At 38.4% G+C, this 23,759-nt stretch overlaps 1 protein-coding gene across 10 annotated transcripts in view; it reads left to right on the forward strand.

The window, feature by feature from the left end:
- Positions 1-8: 8 nt before the first annotated feature.
- TTC3 (tetratricopeptide repeat domain 3) overlaps positions 9-23,759 on the forward strand; it is a 141,732-nt gene continuing 117,981 nt past the window's right edge. For 3 of the 10 annotated variants that reach the window (XM_059921516.1, XM_059921522.1, XM_059921523.1), the window contains exons 1-8: positions 117-219; positions 12,377-12,531; positions 13,277-13,319; positions 13,643-13,793; positions 14,259-14,346; positions 19,830-19,883; positions 20,998-21,118; positions 23,151-23,236. In XM_059921516.1, the coding sequence (XP_059777499.1) occupies positions 12,388-12,531; positions 13,277-13,319; positions 13,643-13,793; positions 14,259-14,346; positions 19,830-19,883; positions 20,998-21,118; positions 23,151-23,236 (687 nt within the window). In that variant the 5' untranslated portion in view covers positions 117-219; positions 12,377-12,387. The other 7 variants (XM_059921519.1, XM_059921520.1, XM_059921518.1 and 4 more) reach the window with 7 other exon arrangements.

Below are 23,759 nucleotides of genomic sequence, written 5' to 3' on the forward strand. Positions count from 1 at the left end.
GTCTGCCGACTGCGCCGCCGGTCGCTCCTGCCCGCCCGCTGGCTGACGTGGAGGGCCTGAGGCGGCGGCGGCGGCGGCCCGCGGCCGAGGCTCGCGGGCTGCGGGCCCCGGTGAGTGCACACCTGGCGCGCGGCAGGGCTCCCGGATGTGTCACCTTGTCGCGCTGCAGCCGAGATGCCCGGGGAGAGGGGCCCTCCACACCCCCTCCGTGGGTGTGTGGTGAGTGTGGGTGTGTGCGCGTCGCCCCGCGTCGTTGGCCGTGGCGCCCGCGGTGTGTGTGCGCGCTGGTTGGGTGCCGGTGCAGGGGGGGAGTGTGTGGCCGCTTTTGTCGGTCTCAGTGGGTGTGTTTCCTTTGTCTGGTGTCCTCCTTCTTTAAGTGTGGCCCCCTCCGGGCTTCTGTGCGAGGGTGGGAGAAGCCCCTTTGTGTGCGCATCCCCCGGCCGCACGCGCACCCTCGCCGCAGTCGGTGCGCGGGTGACACCTTCGCTAGGCGGAGGGTCCGCCGGCCTGAGCGCGGGTGGGCACGCGCCCGTGTGTCCCCTCCCGGCTCCTTTGTGTCCGCGCTGGTTCTTCCCGGCGACGGCGTGGCGCCCCGGCGGTGTGGGAACCCCCGTTTGTGTTACTGCCTTTCTCCGGGGATGTTCGTTCTCCGCGCGCGTGGCCGCGCCTCCTGTAGTCGTGGCCCCCGTCTGCAGCATTGCCCGCCCGGGGGTGCGTCCTCGCGTGTCCCCGCGCGCGAGCCGCGCCTGGGTCCTGTCGAGTGCGTGATCAGGTCGTCGTTCCTGAGTGTTCGTGAACGTTCTTGCACGCCCCTCCTCTGTGTCTTGTGTTTCCTACATCTGCGCCACCTGTTTTCGTGAGAATGGCTGCCGAGCGCGGGGAGGGGACGGGGAGGGAGAAATCAGTGCAGTGCTCCCCCGTCCCCTGCGCCTCTTCGGAGCATACTTCCTCCCCCAGCGCTAATGGGAAGGGGGGACAGCAGCGGGTCTGGCCAGCTGCGCCGTAGTATTTACGATGTCAGGTGTGGCCGGTCGAGCCAGCCTGTTTTGGGGGCGGAATAAGGGGGCCAAGGGCCAAGTCAAGGCATAGGTGAATGTTGGTTGGTACCAGTGTGGCGTACTATTTTCAGAGGCGCCCTACACGCCCAAAGACCTTCGATTGCAGACTCCTTTCAAAATAATATGTACACGACACCTGGGCAAATACCTTTTAGCCGATCCTGGGCGTTCTTGATAATACTTAACGGTTCATATAGTGTTTTATGGCGTTCACGTGAATTAACTCTCTTGCTTCTGCCCAGCGTCATGGCGAGGGAAACAAGGTAGACACCGTACAGGTTTTACTCCTCCCTTGGGAGCAGTTTCCTCATAATTACAGCTCTAGTTAGGACATTCTGTATTGCAGGAAATGTGCATTTTATCCTATTAGAGACCCATTACCCATTAGAGACCCAACTACTCCTCCTCTTGCTCAAAGGTTCGTGCTCTGCGCTCAAGGGCTGCGTTTTGGTGTCTGTTTCTCGCTGTTCATTTGCTCAATTTTCTTACTCTTGCCTAATTTTCCGGGTTTTTCTTCCTTTTAATTTCTGGAAGATTTCACACATAAAATACAGAGGGGTATCTAACCAATCCGTGATTAAGATTTACAGATGTAATTATTTTGCCGAATTTACTTCAGATCCTCTTTTTAATTTAAAAGAACTAAAATTGCAAAATATGGAGGTGCTCTCAGTTCCTGCCCCTCCTTCCGTAGAGGTTGTCACTGTGTTTAGGTTTGTGTATATCATTCCCTTGCATATTTTATACTTTGATCACGGTGAATCCATAAACAATATATAGGGTTGTGTGTTTTAAACTTTAATGGTATTAAACAATGTGTCTTTTTGCAACTTGCTTTTTTCGATCAGCATCACATTTTCAGATTTACATATGAATAAATTGGATAATTGTGTTTGGTTCATTCATTTTAATTGCTGGTATAGAATTCCATTGTATGAATATACCATAATTTACTTATCCGTTTTCCTGTTGATGGGCTTTGTTTCTGGTTTTTGACTCTAAAAACAATCCTGCAATAAACATCTTTGTACTTGTCTGCTTTGTGCACACGTTTGGAAGTTTCTCGAGAAAATACACCTAGTAGTGGATTTGCTCTATACTAGGATATATGCATCTTCAACGTAACTAAATATCACAGAAGCTCTCAAAGTGGTTGCACTAATTTTCACTCTCACTGGTATTGAGTGAAGACACCCATTTGTCACAGCCTTGCTAACACTGTATGTTACCTGACTTTTACATTTTTGCCTTCTGTTTACTGACCAGCTTCCTTATAACTTTAGCTTGCGGCTAAATTTGCTTGTAGCCACCTTGGCTTCTGCTCTAGCCCTGTGTCAGCCTATGGGTTCATCTCTCACAGTTAACTGGCTCAGTCTTTATCTCATTTGGTTCTCATAAGATTAATTCCAGTAAACATTTATTTTGTACCTAATGTATCAGTTCCAATGGTTGATGTAAGATAATTCCATGGTATGTTAGATGTACCTCTCTAATAGCGGGTGAGGTGATTTAATTACTTTTTTGCATATGATGAACGGTTTTTAAAAAATCTTCTTTCCTCTTTAATGTAATATTTGATACTTTCAAAATATGTAACATATATGCAAGTTGTGAAGCAAAACAATAAAATGAACACCTATCAACCCACCACTCAATCCAAGAATCAAAATGATCAATCCAGGAATCAAAATGACCGATATTGAATGTGCTCACCTCCAGAGTGACTACTATCCTAAATTGTGTGTGTCATTCCTTGTTTTTTAAAAAATAATTTTATCAGATATGTATACATCCCTCAACAATGTATTGTGTGGTTTCTATTGTTTTTGAATTTAAAAAAAGGAATACTGGATACAGCTTTCTGGGTCTTGCTTATTTCACTCAATGTTATGTTTCTAAGAGTCACTGATATTCAGTATAGATGTAAGTCATTAATTTTCACGGCTGTGTAATATTCTGTGGGTGAATATAACACAGTGTATGTGTTCTTCTGTTGATGAACATTTTGGTTGTTTCTAGGTTTTGCTATTTTGAAGATTCTTGTACATATCTTCTGGTACATAGTTGCAAGAATTTCTCTACTTTTCACACTGGGGTATATGACCTCTGGGAAAGTAATAAAGATTTTCTGAGGAGTACTTGGGCACAGGTAATGTTAATGAATCAATTTGTGATCATTAAATTCCATGTGTACCCTTTCGTAAAACTGGTAATGCCTGAAGCCTGTGACAGAAACTTCCTCCTGGTTCTACTTTCTCACCTTCCCTCTCACAGTAGCACTTCTGCCTTAAATTAGGAATGCATAGCGCTCACTCATATGGGATCTTACCAGGGTAGTGTCCCAGTTGAAAAACTCTCCATGGAAAACAAAAGGATAATCTAAAATACATGCAGCTGTAGTGTTAGGGAGCACCTCTTTTAATCCAGACACTTCCCATCTCTTCAAGAGCTGCATTTCCAATAAAATGTAACTTTTATGTTTAATTATCAGCATATATACTAGTTATTTTTTGATCAACTCTATGCTGTAATAATTATGATGTTTTAAACCAATGATATGCCAGTTTTAAAATGTCACTGTGATACTCTAGAAATTCATCCTTTGCAATTATTTAAACTTGGGACTGAAATTTTTTAGATGTCGTTTTAAAGTGTGAAGAATATGTAATTTTTAAAGCGTGGTTTGTGAGTAAAAAAATGTTGGAATACCACTGTAGTAAGCTATTTGCTAGAAGTGGAATTGCTGGGTTATGGGGTATGAATGGTCAACTTTACAAAATGATACCAAATTGTTTTCTGAAGTGGTTGTACCAGCTTATACTTTGGCAAACAGTTTTGTCAGTTTATATACTTTGGTTAGTAGTGTGTAAGAGGTATAGTTGATCTATATTCTCTGTAACACTTATTACTGTTAGACTTCTTAATATTTGTAAATCAGATGGATATGAAATGATGTGCATTGTGGTTTTAATTTGTATTTCTTGACTGCTAATGAGTTTGAGCATCTTTTCATTTGTCTGTGAACCATCTGTCCTTTTTGTTCACAAAAAAATACCTCGTCATATCTTTTACCCATCTTTCTGTTGGGTTGTCTTTTAAAACTAACAAACTGGTAACATCGATCCTTTATTGAGTATACACGTTGTAAATATCTTCTTCTAGTTTGTGGTCTGTCTTTTTGCACTTCATGGTGTATTTTGCTGAACAGAAGTTCTTAATTTTAATGTAATCTAATTGGAAACTTTCCCTGCCCTGGGATTATAAAGTCGTTCTCCTGTGTTTCTCTTTAGAAGTTTTTAAATGACGCCTTTCACATTTAAGTTCATAATCCATCTGGTACTGATTTTTGTATATGGTGTGAGGTAATGATCCACATTCATTTTTTCCCCCCATGTGGCTACAGTTGACCTCACTCCGTGTATTGAATTGGCCCGCTGTTCACTAATGATCTGCTGAACCACCTCTTTTACATGTTTAATTTCTGTGTGTGTGGGTCTGTTTCTCGTTCGCCTTTCTGTGCCACTTGTCCACTTGTCTATCTCTGTGTTGATACCACACTGTCGTGATTATTAATGCTACAGCTTTACCTGAAATCTTGATATCTGGGGGGCACTTGAGTCTTAGCTGTTCTTTAACAGCTTGTCATGTGACATGAAAAACTCTTTGGGAATAAATTGGAATGATTGAAATCAGTTTGGGGGAGACTTGAAATCTTTAAGATTTGAGGTATGTATTTCCATTTATTTAGGTTTTTAATGTTTTTTGATATAGTTTTGTAAATTTTTTCTTACAGATCTAACACTTTTTAAATGTTGATTCCAAGGTTTCTAGTAGTTTTGTTGCTGTTACAAATGATGCTTTTTAGATTCTATTTTCTGACTGTTTGTTAGTTAATAGAAATTCAATGGATTTTTTTTACATTGATCTTCAGTCATCCACTTGATAAACTCTTATTCTGATACATATTCTGTAATTCTTTTGGGTTTTGTATGTGGACAGTTATATCACTTGCAAATAGTGACACTTTTGGGTTCTCCTTTCCAATTATTTTCCCTTAATTTTTTTTTTCTTGCCTTAATTTGTTGGCACACTTTTAGATCTATGTTCAGTGGATGTGATTATGGTTATTCATTAGAAGTGATTATAGAGAGCATACATGTGATTATAGTGAGACTACATGTCTTATTCCTGATTTTAAAAAATTGTTACCCCCTTAAAAATGTTTGCTATGAGTTTCTATAGATACTCTTTATTAAGTTAGGGGAATCTTTGTTTGCAGTTTTGTCACGTGCTTTTCTGCATCTGTTGACAATATCTTGTGGTTTTTCTCCTTTAATCTGTTAAGTGTAATAGATTCCAATTTATACATTTAAAAATTCTTAATTCTCTTACATTCGTTCCTAAGATAAACGCAAATTGACCTTGATGGACTGTCTTTTTTTGAACTGGGTGGGGTTTGGTAGTATTTTATTTAGGTTTTTGTATTTGTTTATGAATGAAACCACCTGTTGTTTTTCTTTATTGACTATCTTGTCTGATTTTGGTTTTCAGGTTACACTGGCTTTATGCCATTTGCAGAGTAGTTCCTTTTTTTCTGTTCCCTGGGACAGTTTGGATTGGAGTGATTTGTTTCTTAAAAGTTTGGTGGCCTTTATCTGTGAGATCATTTGGATCTAATTTTTTGTGTGTGGAGGACTGTAAATTGTTGATAATTAGCAATTGAATAGTAGTAGGACTTCAGGTTTTCCATTTCTTTTAGTCAGTTTTGGTAAATTTTATTTATTTTTAAAAATTTATTGGCATCAAGTTCATGGTATTGTCTTAATTCTCTTTAATCTCTTTTACTAGTAGTTATGTTCCCTTTTCTCATTTTGAATATTATTTGTGTGTGACTTTTTTTTCATTAATTTTGCCAAAAGTTAGTCTATTTTATTAATCTTGCCAGAGGATGAATTTTTGGCCTAATTTGTTCTATTTTTGTTTTTTAGTTCATCGATTTTTTTCTCCTTTATGATTTCCTTCCTTTTCCTTCTTTGAGTTTATTGTTTATTATTTTTCTAACTTAAATTGCATGATTAACTTACTAATTTTCAGTCATTCCTGTTTCCTACTATCAGCATGTAAAGCTATACGCTTCCTCACAGTTCATTTTTGCTTTATGTAACATGGTTTAATTTATGGTATTTTCATTAACTTTTAAATTTAAGTATTATTAAAATTCCTATTTTGATTTCTTCTCTGACTTATGTGTTTTAAAGTTTTCTTTAAAATATGCTTTAAAATTTCCAAATGTTTCTTCATTAACATTTTTCCTTTTCGTTCATTTCTTAATTGTGTTGTCAGAGAATGTATTGTATATTTTATCTTTCTGAAAACATTTGTTTGCCCTTGCTTTATGGCCTTGTACATAGGGAACTGTGATAACTATTCTGTGTGTACTTGTGAAGAGTATGTATTCTCTAGTTGTTACATATGTGTTAGATCAGGCTTGTAAATTGTGTTCAGACTGTCTATATTAATTTTCAGTTGTTTGACCTGTCATGAGAGAGATGTAGTCTTCCACTGTTACCTTCTAACAGACGTCCTGTAGTTCTAACAGTTTTCATTTTTATGTATTTTGAGACTATTTGATTAGATACATGCAAGCTAAACATTGTTTTCCTAGTGGGTTGAACCTTTTCTGTTATGTTGTGGTTCTCTCCACGCTTAATTTTGTTTTTTGTCTTAGGGTCTGTTTGGTCTATCCCACCTTTCTTTTGGTGGTAATTTACCTGGAATAACCTTTTTCTTCATTTTCATGTCACTTTTCTTATGTCCTTAGATTTTAGGTATCTCTTACGAAGAATATATTACTAGATTTTTCTTTTAATCCAGTCAGGTAATTTATGATTTTTAATTGGTACTTTTAGAAGTTAGTTCAGGTCTCTTGGTGGTCAACTCATTTTTTTATCTAAAATTATTTTTATTTTACCCTTGTTCTTGAGGATAATTTTGATGGGTATACAGTTCTAGGTTGATGCTTTATTTTCTGTTTATATGGTAAATATATTATTCTACATGCAAAGTTGTCTGCTGCCAGTTTTATTTACGGTAATTTGAAGAAAATATTATTTTTCTTCTGGCTGCATTGGATTTTCTGTCTTTGGTTTACATCTTCACTTATAAGTCTAGGTGATGATTACTTTTTATTTATTCTATTTTGGATACATGTGTTTCCTGATTCAGAATTTTGTCTTCATGAGGTCTAGAAGATTCTGAGCCTTGTGCCCTTTAAATACTTTCTCTCTGATTTTATCTATTTTCTCCTTCTGGAAATTTAACTGGATATATATGTATTAGACTGTTTCCAGATCACTTATTTTTCGTCTTTCATATTTTTCATTTCCTTGTATCTTTGCCAGAACTTAAAGTGCTGGGTAATTTCATCAGGCATATGTTCTTGTTCATCAATTTTCTCTTCACCTGTGCCTGATCATCTGTTTGACCCATGTGTTTTATTTTCCTTTACTTTTAACAATTATATTTTTAATTTCTTAAAGTATCACTCGGTTCTTTCTTGGCTATACCCAGTCATTTTTTATAGTCTCATGTTGCTTGCTCATTTTTTTGAATCTATATTCTGTAGACTGGCAATCCCAATGTCTGATGTCCTCAGGGGTCTAAATGTATTGCTTGTTTTTTCTGTTGCCTCCCTTATGGTGGATTGTCACCTCCTGTGCTTAGAGATTTTCAATTATGAACTTCTGATTGATTGATCTTTCTCTGTGGGAATTTTGAGAGTCTGATTTGGGGGTACTTTCCTTCTGATAGGATTTGTATTAGCTTTGGCTGGGAGCTTTACGTGGGACCAACCTTTCAGTTTTCTCACTTTGCTTCTGGCCCATGATCCCACTATTGCTCTTGGCATTATGATTTATCATTGTTGACTGTCAGGTTTAGTTTCTAGCTAGAGGTTTGTTGCTTTGGGGGGAAAAGGTGGTTTTAAGTGTTGGCTATTTCTATGAGCTCAGCAAAATTTTAAAAATCTAGCATCCACTTTGTTTTGCAGTCATGGAGTGCCCCATTAGTTCATCATAATTGATGGACTCAGAAGTCCTTTACATTAGTATTTAATTTTTGTAGTATATTCATTTTAGTTTGTGTTAGGAAAAAAAATTCTGTCTTACCAAACTTAAGATTTCTTGGTGGTAACAAACTTTCTATTAATACAAGCTTACATCTAAGTTAAAAGTTGAGTTAGTCTAAATAAAAATATTAAATAGGTAACAGTACAGTTGACAAGTGGATTTGGCAAAGTTTTCTACTTTGGGGTATGCAAGTTAAAAATTTGGGAAGCACTGAGATAGGGAATCAAGATGAGTAGGACACAGTGTGCCCTCTGGACATAGTGAACCTACAGAGAGAAACCTGTAATGACCAAACAGTATGAAAATTGCTGTCAAAAAGATATGAACAGGGTGCTCAGGGCTTACAGAGAAGCGGTGCAAAAATAAACTTGGTGGTAGTGAGAAGTTCAGGAAATGCTTCCTGCAATCGAGTATTAAGGACTGGTAGGCATTCTGGTTGCAGAATAAGCTTTGTTTAGAAATGACAGACACCTGAGTATGACTGGCTTCTACGTTGCATGTCACGGAGTGACTAGAGAAATGCAGGAACAGGATCATAAAAGGCCTTCTGTGCTATAGTAAGGAGTTTGGACTTTATCCTGAAGATGATGAGAAGCTGCTGAATTATTTTAAGCAGTAAAGTGTTATGATCAGAGTTTTAGGGGATGCCAAGATTGAAGGCAAGTCACCAATTAAGAAACTGCTTGTTTAAGTAGTTCAGAGGAGAAAAGATGGAGCTACAACCAAGGCATTGGCAGTGGCCATGAAGAGGTGTATGTGGTAATTTTGGATTCCTTAGAGGAGTCGAAAGGACAGGACTTCATGGTCAGGTTGGTTAGGAATGTGGAAGGAGACTGGGGGAGTCTAGATTGACCTCCAGATTTCTGGTTTGGGTAACCAGGTGGCATGTAGAGCAATTAACTGGTAACATACAGAAAGAGGAAAGAACTTGGTTTCATTTGTTCTTGAGGAAAAAGATAAGTTTGTTTTTGAACTTACTGAATCTGAGAGGCTTGCGGGACATCTTGGTTAAGACCCAGTAGCAGTCGACAGGGAGGGTCTAGAAGTCATGAGATGCAACCCAGCCTGGAGAGATTTGAGAGTCTTCAGCATTTGGACATGTCAGCCGTGGTTTGCTACAGTGAGTATGAGGTAATTTAAAGTAGTACACAGATAAAAAAATTTTAATAGTTAGGAATTTAACATGTCTGAAAAACGTAAGCTGTATTTCACACCTATAATATCATGGATATTATCACTTAGGCCAAGTGAGCCCAAAAAGAAGAGAATATTAAGTAAATAAAATACGTGGGATCTGTGGAAATGGCAAAAATTGTGGTGAAGCTATGCAAATGATGGAAGTTCAGAAAGTGCTGTTTTAAGCCATGGGTGTGGTGGATAAGGTCACCCAAGGAGAGAGTGAGCGTGAGAAGAAAAGAGAGTTGACATTTGGGTGGCGGGGAATGGAGAAGAAGAGCCCATGGAGACTGAGGAAGAGCAGCCAGAAGAATAGGAGGAGAACCAGGAGAAGATGGTCTTTGGAGTCCAAATGAAGAGTTCTGAGAAGGAGGAAGTGGTCAACAGCGTCAAGTAAGTTGTAAGCTGAAAAGTGCTCTTTGGAATTAGCAATTAAGGGAGACCATTTAGTTAGAGGCATCCAAATAGCAGATTAAAAAAACATTTATCTAATATGTTAATGATAGCTGATATTTGTAGTGTTTCCTATACACTGTGTGCTATTAAAAGCACTTTAAATGAATTAATGGATTAATCAGATAGGTAGAGTTGCTGTCCTCGTTTGATTAAGTGAGGAAACTGAAGCCTACAGAGGTTAAGTAACTTGTCCAAGATCACACACTCAGGAAATGGGAGAGCCAGGATTCAAGGCCAGGCAGTCTGGTTCCAGAGTCCATGCTCTTAACCACTATGCCGCATCGCCTCTCTGGTTAAAACAAAACAGAAAATAAAAGTAACACCAATGTCGTAATTACGGTACAGTTGGTGTAGGGCATGGTATCAGTGAGATATGCCAGGCTGTGACTGACCAGCATGGTGTCACAGTGGCCCAGTCTGCCAGGTATGAGCACGTTAATTGTATTGTAACTGATGCCACGATGGTGATGTGTGGGCTGTGACAGACCGTTCTTGGCTCTTTCTGTATTTATATACAAAAAACATTTGCAAGACAAATGAGTCTAAAAGTGTATATATTTCCCAGAATAGCATATGTCCCATATTATGTGCCATACTTTGGGTGCTAAAATGTCTTTTTATTTTTTCCAATCATTGTTTACTTTTGGAGTTAAATTCTCTAAACTCTGGAAGTATTGTTCATCTAGAACAGGTCAGGTTCCGGACATTGTAGATATCTGGTCTACTGGAAAAGGTCGCTAACGGCTTTACTGAAGCAGCTTCCCTTAAATGGTGGAAGTGGAAACCCAATATTAGGAAAGTGAAAATAAACGAGAATGGAGGATTTGAATGGCAGAAAAGGAAGAATTCTTGATGAGGTTGAAGAATGTGGTAGGAGATAGGGGAGGCGTAAGTCGTAATGATTCCTGGGTGTGGTTGGAGAGGAGCTAATCAGAGTTAAAGATTTAAAAACTGGTTGAGACCTGGGCAGTGGTCCAGGGTGTGGCCTTGTGAAGGAAGAGCCGAGGTGAGGTGGGCCGCGAATTTCATTTTAGTTGGGAAGGTGGTTGCGCTGCAAGGCTAGAGTGCTGAAGGGTTGTCCACACGGACGTTGGTGTGGCTGGAACGATGACTGGAGGAAAGAGGCGAACACTGTGAACTAGTTGCCCGTGTTCTTAAACGTGACAACAGCCAGGAGGCAGCTAGACGGCAGTGACAACGAAACGTAGATCTAGTGAAATACAGTGTTTGAGAGGAAACTGTGGAATCAGAAGACCTAGGTTTGAATCCTGCCTAGCTTGGTGACCTTGAGCAAATTACTTAGTTTTGCTATGCATGTTTTCCATCTGTACAGTGACCACGATAATAATTGGGCCTGCGAAGAATTGCTGTGAGGATCAGTGAGATGGTACGCGTAAAACGCCTGGTACAACATAGGACAAATGGTACCGGCAGTTTGCTAGGAAGGTGGTCATTGGTCTTCGCTTCTGATATTGTGAGGTTGTTGTACAGCAAATTGGGCATAAGAAGAAGGATTACTTAAAAGAAACAGATGTGTTTTCCAAGGACTGATGGTGGTCTTGCTTAGGAAAAAAGAAACTTGGTTTATCCTAACCGTAGTGGGATAATAGTGGTAAAGTGAACAGGTATAAAAAATGGTGTTAATGGTGGTGCTGGTGATGATAGGAAAAGAAAGCCACTACTTGGGCAAGAGTTACAAGTAATAAAATGCTGCATTTTCCAGTGATATTTAGGTTTTGTAGCCATTCACTGATAGCTATACATTTTTGTTATTGAGCTTTCTTCAGGGGAACACACTTTAGTCTGAAACTCTAGCCCTAATTCCCCTTCCCCCCACTGAAGTACTTGTTTTAAGAGCATGGTCGCTGATAATGTAAGGGGCGTTGCTGCTGCTGCAGCCTGTGCTGTAGTTGTTGTGAGAGCATTAGGAGCAGCGATTGCTGGGAGGATGGCAGGTCTGGATGCGGCTGTGAGGGGTTAGGAGGCTGCATACTCTCCCTGTACCACTTCAGCTCTGCCCCTTTGCCCGGGACAGACACACACACTGAGGCATGGATAGGAGAATATGAACAGCTGAGAGGACACCGTTTTCTCAGTGGAGTCAGGATTTAGTTCCAGCCCGGAGGTTGAGAATGTGGCAGAGTTTCTGTATGATGAAACAGCATATTTCACAGAGGCAGTAAAAGCAGTTGGGGTAAAAGGGCAGCAGTGGAAAGATGTCTTTTGTTCATTCATCTAGGCACATACAAAGATGAATAAGATGCCCTTATCTTCCATCTAAAGGAGATATGTAAACAGTTAAATTCAGGGTAGAGATGGTGATTCTTTGAACCTGACAAAAAGAAGAAATAGATTAAACTGATACTCGAGGAGAGTCAAGGGGAAAAACTAGCGAATGAGGATGAGAATCTTCCAGAGCTCAATGTTCTCATTGGAGAACTTGGTCACTTGGGGTGTAAGTTCCAAGTATTTTTCAGATATACCATAGAAGCTAGGAAAACTGCTTCTCATATCATCTCAAATGATTTAATTATTGATTTGGGTTTTGTTGTCTCTTAGGATGGTGCACCATGGACGATTTTGCCCTGGGAAATTTCACTGTAGCAGATTATGCCTTGTTAGAAGAGTGCCCTTATGTGGATGATTGTGTCTTTGCCTCCGAATTTATGTCCAATGATTATGTTCGTGTGACTCAACTTTACTGTGACGGGGTGGTAAGTAGATTTCTTAACCTTTTTTTTTTTTTTTGACTGCACCGCGTGGCATGCGGGATCTTAGTTTCCTGACCAGGGGATCAAACCCGTGCCCTCTGCGGTGGAAGTGCAGTCTTAACTACTGGACCGCCAGGGAAATCCCCTTAACTTTTTGTTTTTAACAGTATGTATTCTTAAAGTTTTCTTTTTTTTTTAAATTGAGGTATAATAGACATATGACATTAGTTTCAGATGTACAACATAAGGATTCAGTATATGTATATATCATGAGATCAACACAATAAGTTTAGTTAACGTCCATCACCATACATAGTTACACATTTTTTTTCCTTCTTATGAGAACCTTTAAGATTTACTTCTTGAAGGTTTTGTGGTATAGAGCTATCTGAGTAAAGACATTTTTGTGCTACACGAGATTTGATAGGGAGATGTGTATGGGTTTTGAAGAGGTCATTTCAGACGGAAAAGTAAGCAGTGTCTCAACAAGGAGAATGTGCAGTGCTGGTGAAAGCTTGTTTTCTGACTGGAGATGAGACTAAAGGCTCTCAGGGAGAGCCATAGAACGGACTGGGGGAAACACTGAAAAGGCCAAAAGACTCATTGGTTGAAGATGTTGTATTCAAAGTGTAAAAGTAAACGTACTGTGAGTTTTTAGTTTAGTATTGATAACCCTTACATTAAAAATCAAGGACTGTTACTTTTGCATTTACCAGATACAAGTCAAAAGAATTTTTTTCTTTTTCAGGGTAGACAGTATAAAGATTATACCCAAAGTGAGGGAAACTTAGGTGAGTACTTTGGTATTTTAATTTTAATTTGTTGAAACAGTTATCAAGGGAGGTTCATGCATTCACATCAACATAACAGACTTATATATCTTTACAAAGTTTATTCTTTATTATTCTTTTTCACTAGAAATTAAAAAACCTTTCTTTGTTAAAATAGAGTTTTAGCTAACACTTAGATATTCTTAACATCTGACAGGTTAAAATATTTCATCCATTCATTTCTTACCTTTCCATATCCATTTTTGTCTTTTCCCTTAACAGTGTCGATTCATTCCAAAATGAGGCACAAAATATTAATATAAAACTTTTTCTTTTTAATTAAGAGTTTGACATCTGCACTATGTGGTGTAGTAAACCTGTTTCTATCCTGCAAGATTACTGTGATGCCATTAAAATACACGTCTTCTGGCCACTTCTGTTTCAACGTCAACACAGTTCTGTAATATCACGGTTGCACCCCTGTGTGGAGGCGAAGTAAGTTACTGCTTATTAACCCATTTTGTATGAACAGTGAGAGTGTGTTGCCCAGTACTGAGGAATGCCAAGTGCAATGGAAGGCTTATGTCTCATTCTTGTATACTGTTCAACTCTACTTTTGTTTAATGGAGTGGAAAAAGTTAATACTTGGGATTTGGATATGAATGAATAATCATGGTAACATTATAATGAATGAAACTCTGAAGAGCGTTAGATGGTAGATTTGAAGCTGAATAAGGAAAAATTAATATGCTTGTTTATAAATACCAGTATTATAGTACAGAAGAAAGAAAAAAGTATAGTATTTTGTCTACCTAATAAACAACTTATTATTACCTAGAGTGACAGAACTTAATTTTATTCAAATAGTTTAAATTGAGGTATAGCATATAGTTGTGTGTAAGATTCAATGGATTTTATATATGAGACCCTAATCTTTTAAAAAATAAATTTATCTTTAAGCAGTTCTCATGCTTCTGAGATAAGTTTGAAGAAATTACAACATCTTGAGTTGATGGAAGATATTGTGGATTTGGCAAAGAAAGCTGCGGTAAGTGATAGAATGTGTTCCTCTCCCGCATTTCAAGAATATAGATATTTATATGGTATTAGGCCCATGTTACTAATTTATAGTGGCTAACGGGTAATAGTTAACCTGAGCTTGTTCTGCTATCCATGAGTTTGTGCTGTGTATTTGAAAGATCAGGTAGATGGCTGTTTTCATGGTTCTGACATGACATGATGAGAACCAGGCCTGCTCCTTGTCGTTAACAAATAGACATTAGAATTTGTCACAAATGGAAGTGTGCACCTGGTTCACAGAAACCTTTGCCGCAGGTTCTAAAAGTGATGGGTTCTATCTTGTAACGTAAAATCATGCCACTGTTAGCACCACCACAACAAATATTCTTTCTTTGGGGTAAACTTTATCATGTCAGATTTGAGGAGGTATCCCTGTACTACACTGAGGGTTTTTTTTCCCTTGAAAGCCATTTAATAATTTTTCTCATTTCAGTTGGTTATGGAGCCAAGTGTTTTTCTTGATAATTCTGATTGCAAACTTAAATTTAGAAAGGGCATTCTGATATTTATTTCCTGCAGATTAATCCTCTGCAGCAACTTATATCAGCCAGTGTAATTTTTTTAAAATTTTATTTATTTATTTTTGGCTGCGTTGGGTCTTCGTTGCTGCGTGCGGGCTTTCTCTGGTTGTGGAGAGCGGGGGCTACTCTTCGTTGCGGTGCGCGGGCTTCTCATTGCAGTGGCTTCTCTTGTTCTGCATACAGGTCTTTTGTCTCCCTAGGTAGGTTTATTCCTAGGTATTTTATTCTTTTTGTTGCAATGGTAAATGGGAGTGTTTCCATAATTTCTCTTTCAGATTTTTCATCATTAGTGTATAGGAATGCAAGAGATTTCTGTGCATTAATTTTGTATCCTGCAACTTTACCATATTCATTAATTAGCTCTAGCAGTTTTCTGGTGGCAGTTTTAGGATTCTCTATGTATAGTATCATGTCATCCGCAAACAGTGACAGTTTTACTTCTTCTTTTCCAATTTGTATTCCTTTTATTTCTTTTTCTTCTCTGATTGCCGTGGCTAGGACTTCCAAAACTATGTTGAATAATAGTGGTGAGAGTGGACATCCTTGTCTCGTTCCTGATCTTAGAGGAAATGCTTTCAGTTTTTCACCATTGAGAATGATGTTTGCTGTGGGTTTGTCATATATGGCCTTTATTATGTTGAGGTAGGTTCCCTCTATGCCCACTTTCTGGAGAGTTTTTATCAGAAATGGGTGTTGAATTTTGTCAAAAGCTTTTTCTGCATCTATTGAGATGATCATATGGTTTTTATTCTTCAATTTGTTAATATGGTGTATCACATTGATTGATTTGCGTATATTGAAGAATCCTTGCATCCCTGGGATAAATCCCACTTGATCGTGGTGTATGATCCTTTTAATGTGTTGTTGGATCCTGTTTGCTAGTATTTTGTTGAGGATTTTTGCATCTATATTCATCAGTGATATTGGTCTGTAATTTTCTTTTTTTGTAGTGTCTTTGTCTGGTTTTGGTATCAGGGTGATGGTGGCCTCATAGAATGAGTTTGGGAGTGTTCCTTCCTCTGCAATTTTTTGGAAGAGTTTGAGAAGGATGGGTGTTAGCTCTTCTCTAAATGTTTGATAGAATTCACCTGTGAAGCCATCTGGTCCTGGACTTTTGTTTGTTGGAAGATTTTTAATCACAGTTTCAATTTCATTACTTGTGATTGGTCTGTTCATATTTTCTATTTCTTCCTGGTTCAGTCTTGGAAGGTTATACCTTTCTAAGAATTTGTCCATTTCTTCCAGGTTGTCCATTTTATTGGCATAAAGTTGCTTGTAGTAGTCTCTTAGGATGCTTTGTATTTCTGCGGTGTCTGTTGTAACTTCTCCTTTTTCATTTCTGATTTTATTGATTTGAGTCCTCTCCCTCTTTTTCTTGATGAGTCTGGCTAATGGCTTATCAATTTTGTTTATCTTCTCAAAGAACCAACTTTTAGTTTTATTGATCTTTGCTATTGTTTTCTTTGTTTCTATTTCATTTATTTCTGCTCTGATCTTTATGATTTCTTTCCTTCTGCTAACTTTGGGTTTTGTTTGTTCTTCTTTCTCTAGTTTCTTTAAGTGTAAGGTTAGATTGTTTACTTGAGCTTTTTCTTGTTTCTTTAGGTAGGCTTGTATAGCTATAAACTTCCCTCTTAGAACTGCTTTTGCTGCATCCCATAGGTTTTGGGTCGTCGTGTTTTCATTGTCATTTGTCTCTAGGTATTTTTTTATTTCCTCTTTGATTTCTTCAGTGATCTCTTGGTTATTTAGTAACGTATTGTTTAGCCTCCATGTGTTTGTCCTTTTTACGTTTTTTTCCCTGTAATTCATTTCTAATCTCATAGCGTTGTGGTCAGAAAAGATGCTTGATATGATTTCAATTTTCTTAAATTTACTGAGGCTTGATTTGTGACCCAAGATGTGATCTATCTTGGAGAATGTTCCGTGCGCACTTGAGAAGAACGTGTAATCTGCTGTTTTTGGATGGAATGTCCGATATATATCAATTAAATCTATCTGGTCTATTGTGTCATTTAAAGCTTCTGTTTCCTTATTTATTTTCATTTTGGATGATCTGTCCATTGGTGTAAGTGAGGTGTTAAAGTCCCCCACTATTATTGTGTTACTGTCGATTTCCTCTTTTATAGCTGTTAGCAGTTGCCTTATGTATTGAGGTGCTCCTATGTTGGGTGCATATATATTTATAATTGTTATATCTTCTTCTTGGATTGATCCCTGGATCATTATGTAGTGTCCTTCCTTGTCTCTTGTAACATTCTTTATTTTAAAGACTATTTTATCTGATATGAGTATAGCTACTCCAGCTTTCTTTTGATTTCCATTTGCATGGAATATCTTTTTCCATCCCCTCACTTTCAGTCTGTATGTGTCCCTAGGTCTAAAGTGGGTCTCTTGTAGACAGCATATATATGGGTCCTGTTTTTGTATCCATTCAGCCAGTCTATGTCTTTTGGTTGGGGCATTTAATCCATTCACGTTTAAGGTAATTATCGATATGTATGTCCCTATGACCATTTTCTTAATTGGTTTGGGTTTGTTTTTGTAGGTCCTTTTCTTCTCTTGTGTTTCCCACTTAGAGAAGTTCCTTTAGCATTTGTTGTAGAGCTGGTTTGGTGGTGCTGAATTCTCTTAGCTTTTGCTTGTCTGTAAAGCTTTTGATTTCTCCATCAAATCTAAATGAGATCCTTGCCGGGTAGAGTAATCTTGGTTGTAGGTTCTTCCCTTTCATCACTTTAAGTATATCATGCCACTCCCTTCTGGCTTGCAGAGTTTCTGCTGAGAAATCAGCTGTTAACCTTATGGGAGTTCCCTTGTATGTTATTTGTTGTTTTTCCCTTGCTGCTTTCAATAATTTTTCTTTGTCTTTAATTTTTGCCACTTTGATTACTATGTGTCTCGGCGTGTTTCTACTTGGGTTTATCCTGTATGGGACTCTCTGCGCTTCCTGGACTTGGGTGGCTATTTCCTTTCCCATGTTAGGGAAGTTTTCGACTATAATCTCTTCAAATATTTTCTCTGGTCCTTTCTCTCTCTCTTCTCCTTCTGGGACCCCTATAATGCGAATGTTGTTGCGTTTAATGTTGTCCCAGAGGTCTCTTAGGCTGTCTTCATTTCTTTTCATTCTTTTTTCTTTAGTCTGTTCCGCAGCAGTGAATTCCATCATTCTGTCTTCCAGGTCACTTATCCGTTCTTCTGCCTCAGTTATTCTGCTATTGATTCCTTCTAGTGTAGTTTTCATTTCAGTTATTGTATTGGTCATCTCTGTTTGTTTGTTCTTTAATTCTTCTAGGTTTTTGTTAATCATTTCTTGCATCTTCTCAATCTTTGCCTCCATTCTTATTCCAAGGTCCTGGATCATCTTCACTATCATTATTCTGAATTCTTTTTCTGGAAGGTTGCCTATCTCCACTTCATTTAGTTGTTTTTCTGGGGTTTTTTCTTGTTCCTTCATCTGGTACATAGCCCTCTGCCTTTTCATCTTCTCTATCTTTCTGTAACTGTGGTTTTTGGTCCACAGGCTGCAGGATTATAGTTTTTCTTGCTTCTGTTGTCTGCCCTCTGGTGGTTGAGGCTATCTAAGAGGCTTGATGGGAGGCTCTGGTGGTGGGTAGAGCTGACTGTTGCTGTGGCGGTCAGAGCTCAGTAAAACCTTAATCCACTTGACTGTTGATGGGTGGGGCTGGGTTCCCTCCCTGTTGCTGTGGCGGTCAGAGCTCAGTAAAACCTTAATCCACTTGACTGTTGATGGGTGGGGCTGGGTTCCCTCCCTGTTGGCTGTTTTGCCTGAGGCAACCCAACACTGGAGCCTACCCGTGCTCTTTGGTGGGGTTAATGGCAGACTCTGGGAGGGCTCACGCCAAGGAGAACTTCCCAGAACCTCTGCTGCCAGTGTCCTTATCCCCACGGTGAAACTGAGCCACCACTCGCCTCTGCAGGAGACCCCCCAACACCAGCAGGTAGGTCTGGTTCAGTCTCCCCCAGGCTCACTGCTCCTTCCCCTGGGTCCTGATGCACACATTACTTTGTGTGTGCCCTCCAAGAGTGGGGTCTCTGTTTCCCCCAGTCCCGTCAAAGTCCTGCAATCCAATTCCCACTAGGCTTCAAAGTCTGATTCTCTAGGAATTCCTCCTCCCGTTGCCTGACCCCCAGGTTGGGAAGCCTGACGTGGGGCTCAGAACCTTTACTCCAGTGGGTGGACTTCTGTGGTATAAGTGTTCGCCAGTCTGTGAGTCACCCACCCAGCAGTTATGGGGTTTGATTTTACTCTGATTGCGCCCCTCCTACCGTCTCACTGTGGCTTCTCCTCTGTCCTTGGACGTGGGGTATCCTCCTTGGTGAAGTCCAGGGTCTTCCTGTCAATGATTGTCCAGCAGCCCGTTGTGATTCTGGTGCTCTCGCAAGAGGGAGTGACAGCACCAGTGGCTTCTCTTGTTGCGGAGCACGGGCTCAGTAGTTGTGGCACACGGGCTTCAGCAGTTGTGGCTCGCGGGCTCCAGAGCAGAGGCCCAGCAGTTGTGGTGCACGGGCCCCGCTGCTCCGCGGCAAGTGGGATCCTCCCTGACCAGGGTTCAAACCTGTGTCCCTCGCATTGGCAGGTGGACTCCCAACCACTGCGCCACCAGGGAAGCCCAGCCAGTGTAATTTTATTAAAAAATGTAGGTGTAGTGAACCATACCTCTAAAAGTTTAAAATCCATACATCTAAAAGTTAAACTAAATCATTTTATTATTAGAACCCTATGTAAGACTATTTTTGACTTGTTTTAGGGTCCTTAAGAGGTAAATTGCGCATGAAAGTGCTGTAGAAAGTGGACTACCATGTACATAACAGTAGTATTCCTAAAATGTAGAATTTTTTTTTCCACTAGAAAATTAAAGTATGATTGGCCGAATAAGGAAAAAAATGTTTTGTCTTTTCTGTTTTGCAGAATGATTCATTCTTTATTGGAGGCTTATTGAGAATTGGTTATAAAATAGAAAATGTAAGTGTTAACATGGGAATATGATACAACCACTTTGAATAAGTGGCAGTTTTCTCACTTCTCATTGCCCCCTGTATCAATACTAGGCCCACAGAGTCAACATTTTATAGGTAACATTTAGTAGTACTGATTTCTATATTTTGCCTAAGCAATCTCCTTGTTTGGGGAGTTTGCATTATTATCATTTTTTTCCCCATATATGTAGTGTAATTTTGAGCTTCCTTACAAGTTGATTGTTTTTTCTCTTTCAGATTATTTACCTGGCATATGTTCTCTCCCAAATGAAATTATTAGGCCCCTGGTGTGAACATTTTTTGGTACACAATTACTAGATGATCTCCAGATACATTGTAGGATCTTAGCTCCCCGACCAGGGATTGAACCTGGGCCCTCAGCAGTAAGAGCACAGAGTCCTAACCACTGGACTGCCAGGAAATTCCCAGTAAACCAATTTTTAATGCTACTGGTGACATAAACATGTACATGTTTCCCTTAACATGTTGACACCAGCGTTGATGACTTCATTATTTAATTTCTGAAATCTTTTCCGACACGAGAAGTATGAATTATACTTCTGTGAACTCTGGACCCTTCGTGAAGGTCATTGCACTGAGTGCTCATTTGCCCAACCATGCCCTCCTCTTGTTGCCTATATGCTTATTTTTCTCTTTGCCACAGACCATTTAAAGTACATAGTCCCTTTAGTGAACCTTAATAGATACCGTTAATCTTAAGGTAAGGATGGAAGTCCTAGTTTAGATGAGATCTGAGACCCCTATTCACCTTGTGTTACTGTACTCTCCTGCTACCTAGGGCAGCCTCTGGCCAGGTTGTAGACCTCAACTTCCAGGTCTTTAATCATTGCAGCAGCATCCTGGGCTCTGAGGGTGGCCTGAGGTTACCTGAAGATATAACATATGTGAATCTGTGGTCTCTGTTAACTTGTGTGTTGGGGTCTAGCTATTCTAGGTTACATGCTATAGTAATGAAAACATGAGGTTGTACAAGTTTTGTAATAAGAATCTGAAATACTATATAAGATAAATTTATAATGCCACATGTAAACTTACAATTAATACACAAATCACACTTTTCATCCCTCTTTTTGAAACAGAAAATCTTGGCAATGGAAGAAGCTTTGAATTGGGTGAAATACACAGGCGATGTAACAATTTTACCTAGGTTAGGAGCAGTTGACAATTGTTGGCCTATGTTAAGTATTTTCTTTACTGAATGTAAGTATAAATGCTTTAAATTGTTACTTGACTCAGTTTTATAAAGGTATTATTTTGGAAAATAGAACGTGTAGCTGTGATTTCTTGTTTATCTTAGGATTTTAAAAAATGTTTTTCTCTTATGAGTAAAAGCCTGAATAAGAGAACTTTAACCCTATAGTTAATTATATTCTGTATTTCTTGTCATGATGATATCTGTGATGTTAATACTTTTTAAACATCCTAGCAAATGGATGCCATAAATTATTAATATATAATACCCAAAGAGACCACCCTGGGGCTCATGTATTCTCATTCATAAGAGAAGTAACTGAGCTAAGATTATAATTTTCATTTCTCTGATGAATTTGTTATTCTTATATATGATGAAGCTGCCTTATATATTTTTTACCTTGTGAAATATTTTTCTCTAAAATATTTGAATGTTAGAACTGTTTTTATAGGGATCTTGAAACAGAAAGTATTTGGCTCTTTAGTTGATAATGACTGATAATTTGCCATTTCCATTTGCCATTTTGAGTAGAGGGCACATTTTGTACTCTTGACCTGAGTGTTAGAGAGAAATTAAGCTTAAATATGAAGACAGGTTTTTCTTTTTTTTTAAAAAATAAATTTATTTACTTATTTTTGGCTGTGTTGGTTAGTTGTGGGGAGAGGGGCTACTTTTTGTTGTGGTGTGCAGACTTCTCATTATGGTGGCTTCTCATTGCAGAGCATGGGCTCTAGGCATGCGGGCTTCAGTAGTTGTGGCACATGGGCTCAGTAGTTGTGGCGCATGGGGTTAGTTGCTCCGCAGCATGTGGGATCTTCTTGGACCAGGGCTCGATCCTGTGTCCCCTGCATTGGCAGGTGGATTCTTAAGCACTGTGCCACCAGGGAAGCCCCAAGACAGGTTTTCCTGATGTTTATTGGACGGTGGGCTGTATTACGTTGATAGAGGTTGTTCTCTTCGTTGTTTTGGAAGCCTTTAATTATAGCCTAGATTTTATGGTGGAAGTAAAGGACCAGTATCATGTACTGGGCACCCATTTGGGCTCGTTTCTGACTCTCTCTCTCTGTTCTCTCTTTTTATAATAGTTCTGCCAGGTAGATGCTGTGATCCTATTTTAGAAATGAGCAAACTTTGAGAGGTTAAATGATATTTCTTTAGTCTATTAAGTAGTAGAACCTAGATGAGAAGTCGGGTCTCTCTGATCTCAAAGTCCGGGTTTTTGTTCTATAATCTTATTCTGTCCCTTTAGTATTAGTTTACTTTATTTGGTCACCTTCCAAAATTCTTTCTTCAATCTTAAATTTTAGATACTGCTTTTGCCTTGGAAATGAATATGTTTGGCTAGAAGCGTAACTATAGTTTTGTTGCAATAAAATTATTATTTACCACTTAAAATCTTTTTTATAAAACAGCTTAAAATACAGAAAATTGAGGTCTGATAAACTTTTAACATAAATTTTGGTTATTACCTACTGCATTTTAATTAGTTTATTAAATTTTTATGAGAATAATATTTCAAAAAATGTCAAATTTTAACATTCATGAGAGTCAAAATGTTGAATTAAGACATTTTAAAATCTTCATTTTTTTTATATTAAACACATTTTAGAAAGTAGTTTCTCAGGTTTTTGTTTTCAGAAATTTTAGTTAAACTTTGTGCCAGGTACACCATAGCTCAATAATGTTTGTTGAATTGACTTGAGTAATTATGAGGCCTATTTGCAATGTGTTATGACAGAGCACTGTTAACCACAATTAGAACTAGAGTAATAATAAACAAGATTTTTAAATGCTAGAAATAAAACAGATTAGATTCTTAGCACGCAATGAATCTAATGTTCTCTGAAACATTTTATCAGCTGTTTATTAAAAATATATTATTGATACATGTAAAAGATTATAAGAAACATTATTTAGAAAGTATAACATCTTGAACTTTACATACTCAACCTACGTAGCCTAAGAATTAGAACATTAACAATACGAATTTGTTTTTTTTAAACAAATGTTCTCTCACTCTCTCCTAAAAATAAAATTTAGACAAGTATCACATTACTAAAGTTGTAACAGAAAACTGCAATTTGCTTGAAGAATTTAAAACTCAAAGTTGTGCGGAGTGTCTAGAGGTGAGAATAAATATTTACTTGTAAGTATATTTTAAGATTTGCTTGTTAGAACTTTTATTAACACTCAGAGGAAAGTTCAGTAAAACTGCTGTCAGTACACAAGGAACTACTATAAAATTTGATAACATATTTGAGGGAAATTTTTAGTAAATTTTGATTGGAATATTTATTTTGGAAGAGGAAGCCATCTTGATCAGAATTTTCTAATGTTATAGATTTTAAGAGTTAATTGAAAATAGAAATTTGATTTTTTTTAAATTAAAAGGCTTTTAATTAGTTGAGGGAATATGATTTTTCTTTGCCACCAGCTTTATTGACGTGTAATTCACATGCCATACAATTCGCTCATAGGAAATATGATTTTAACTAAATTTTTAAAAAGGGACGTAGGAAAATATTTAATATTCTATTTAATTCTCTAGCTAAAGCCATTGATATAATCCAGTAAATAATAGTTAATTTGTTTATTTTGAAAATGTGAAGGTTTGAGGTGAAAAGTTTTAGTTATATCTGTAGCATCTTT

The sequence above is a fragment of the Balaenoptera ricei genome, chromosome 4 (assembly GCF_028023285.1).
Source record: "Balaenoptera ricei isolate mBalRic1 chromosome 4, mBalRic1.hap2, whole genome shotgun sequence".
Classification (NCBI taxonomy): Eukaryota; Metazoa; Chordata; class Mammalia; order Artiodactyla; family Balaenopteridae; genus Balaenoptera; species Balaenoptera ricei.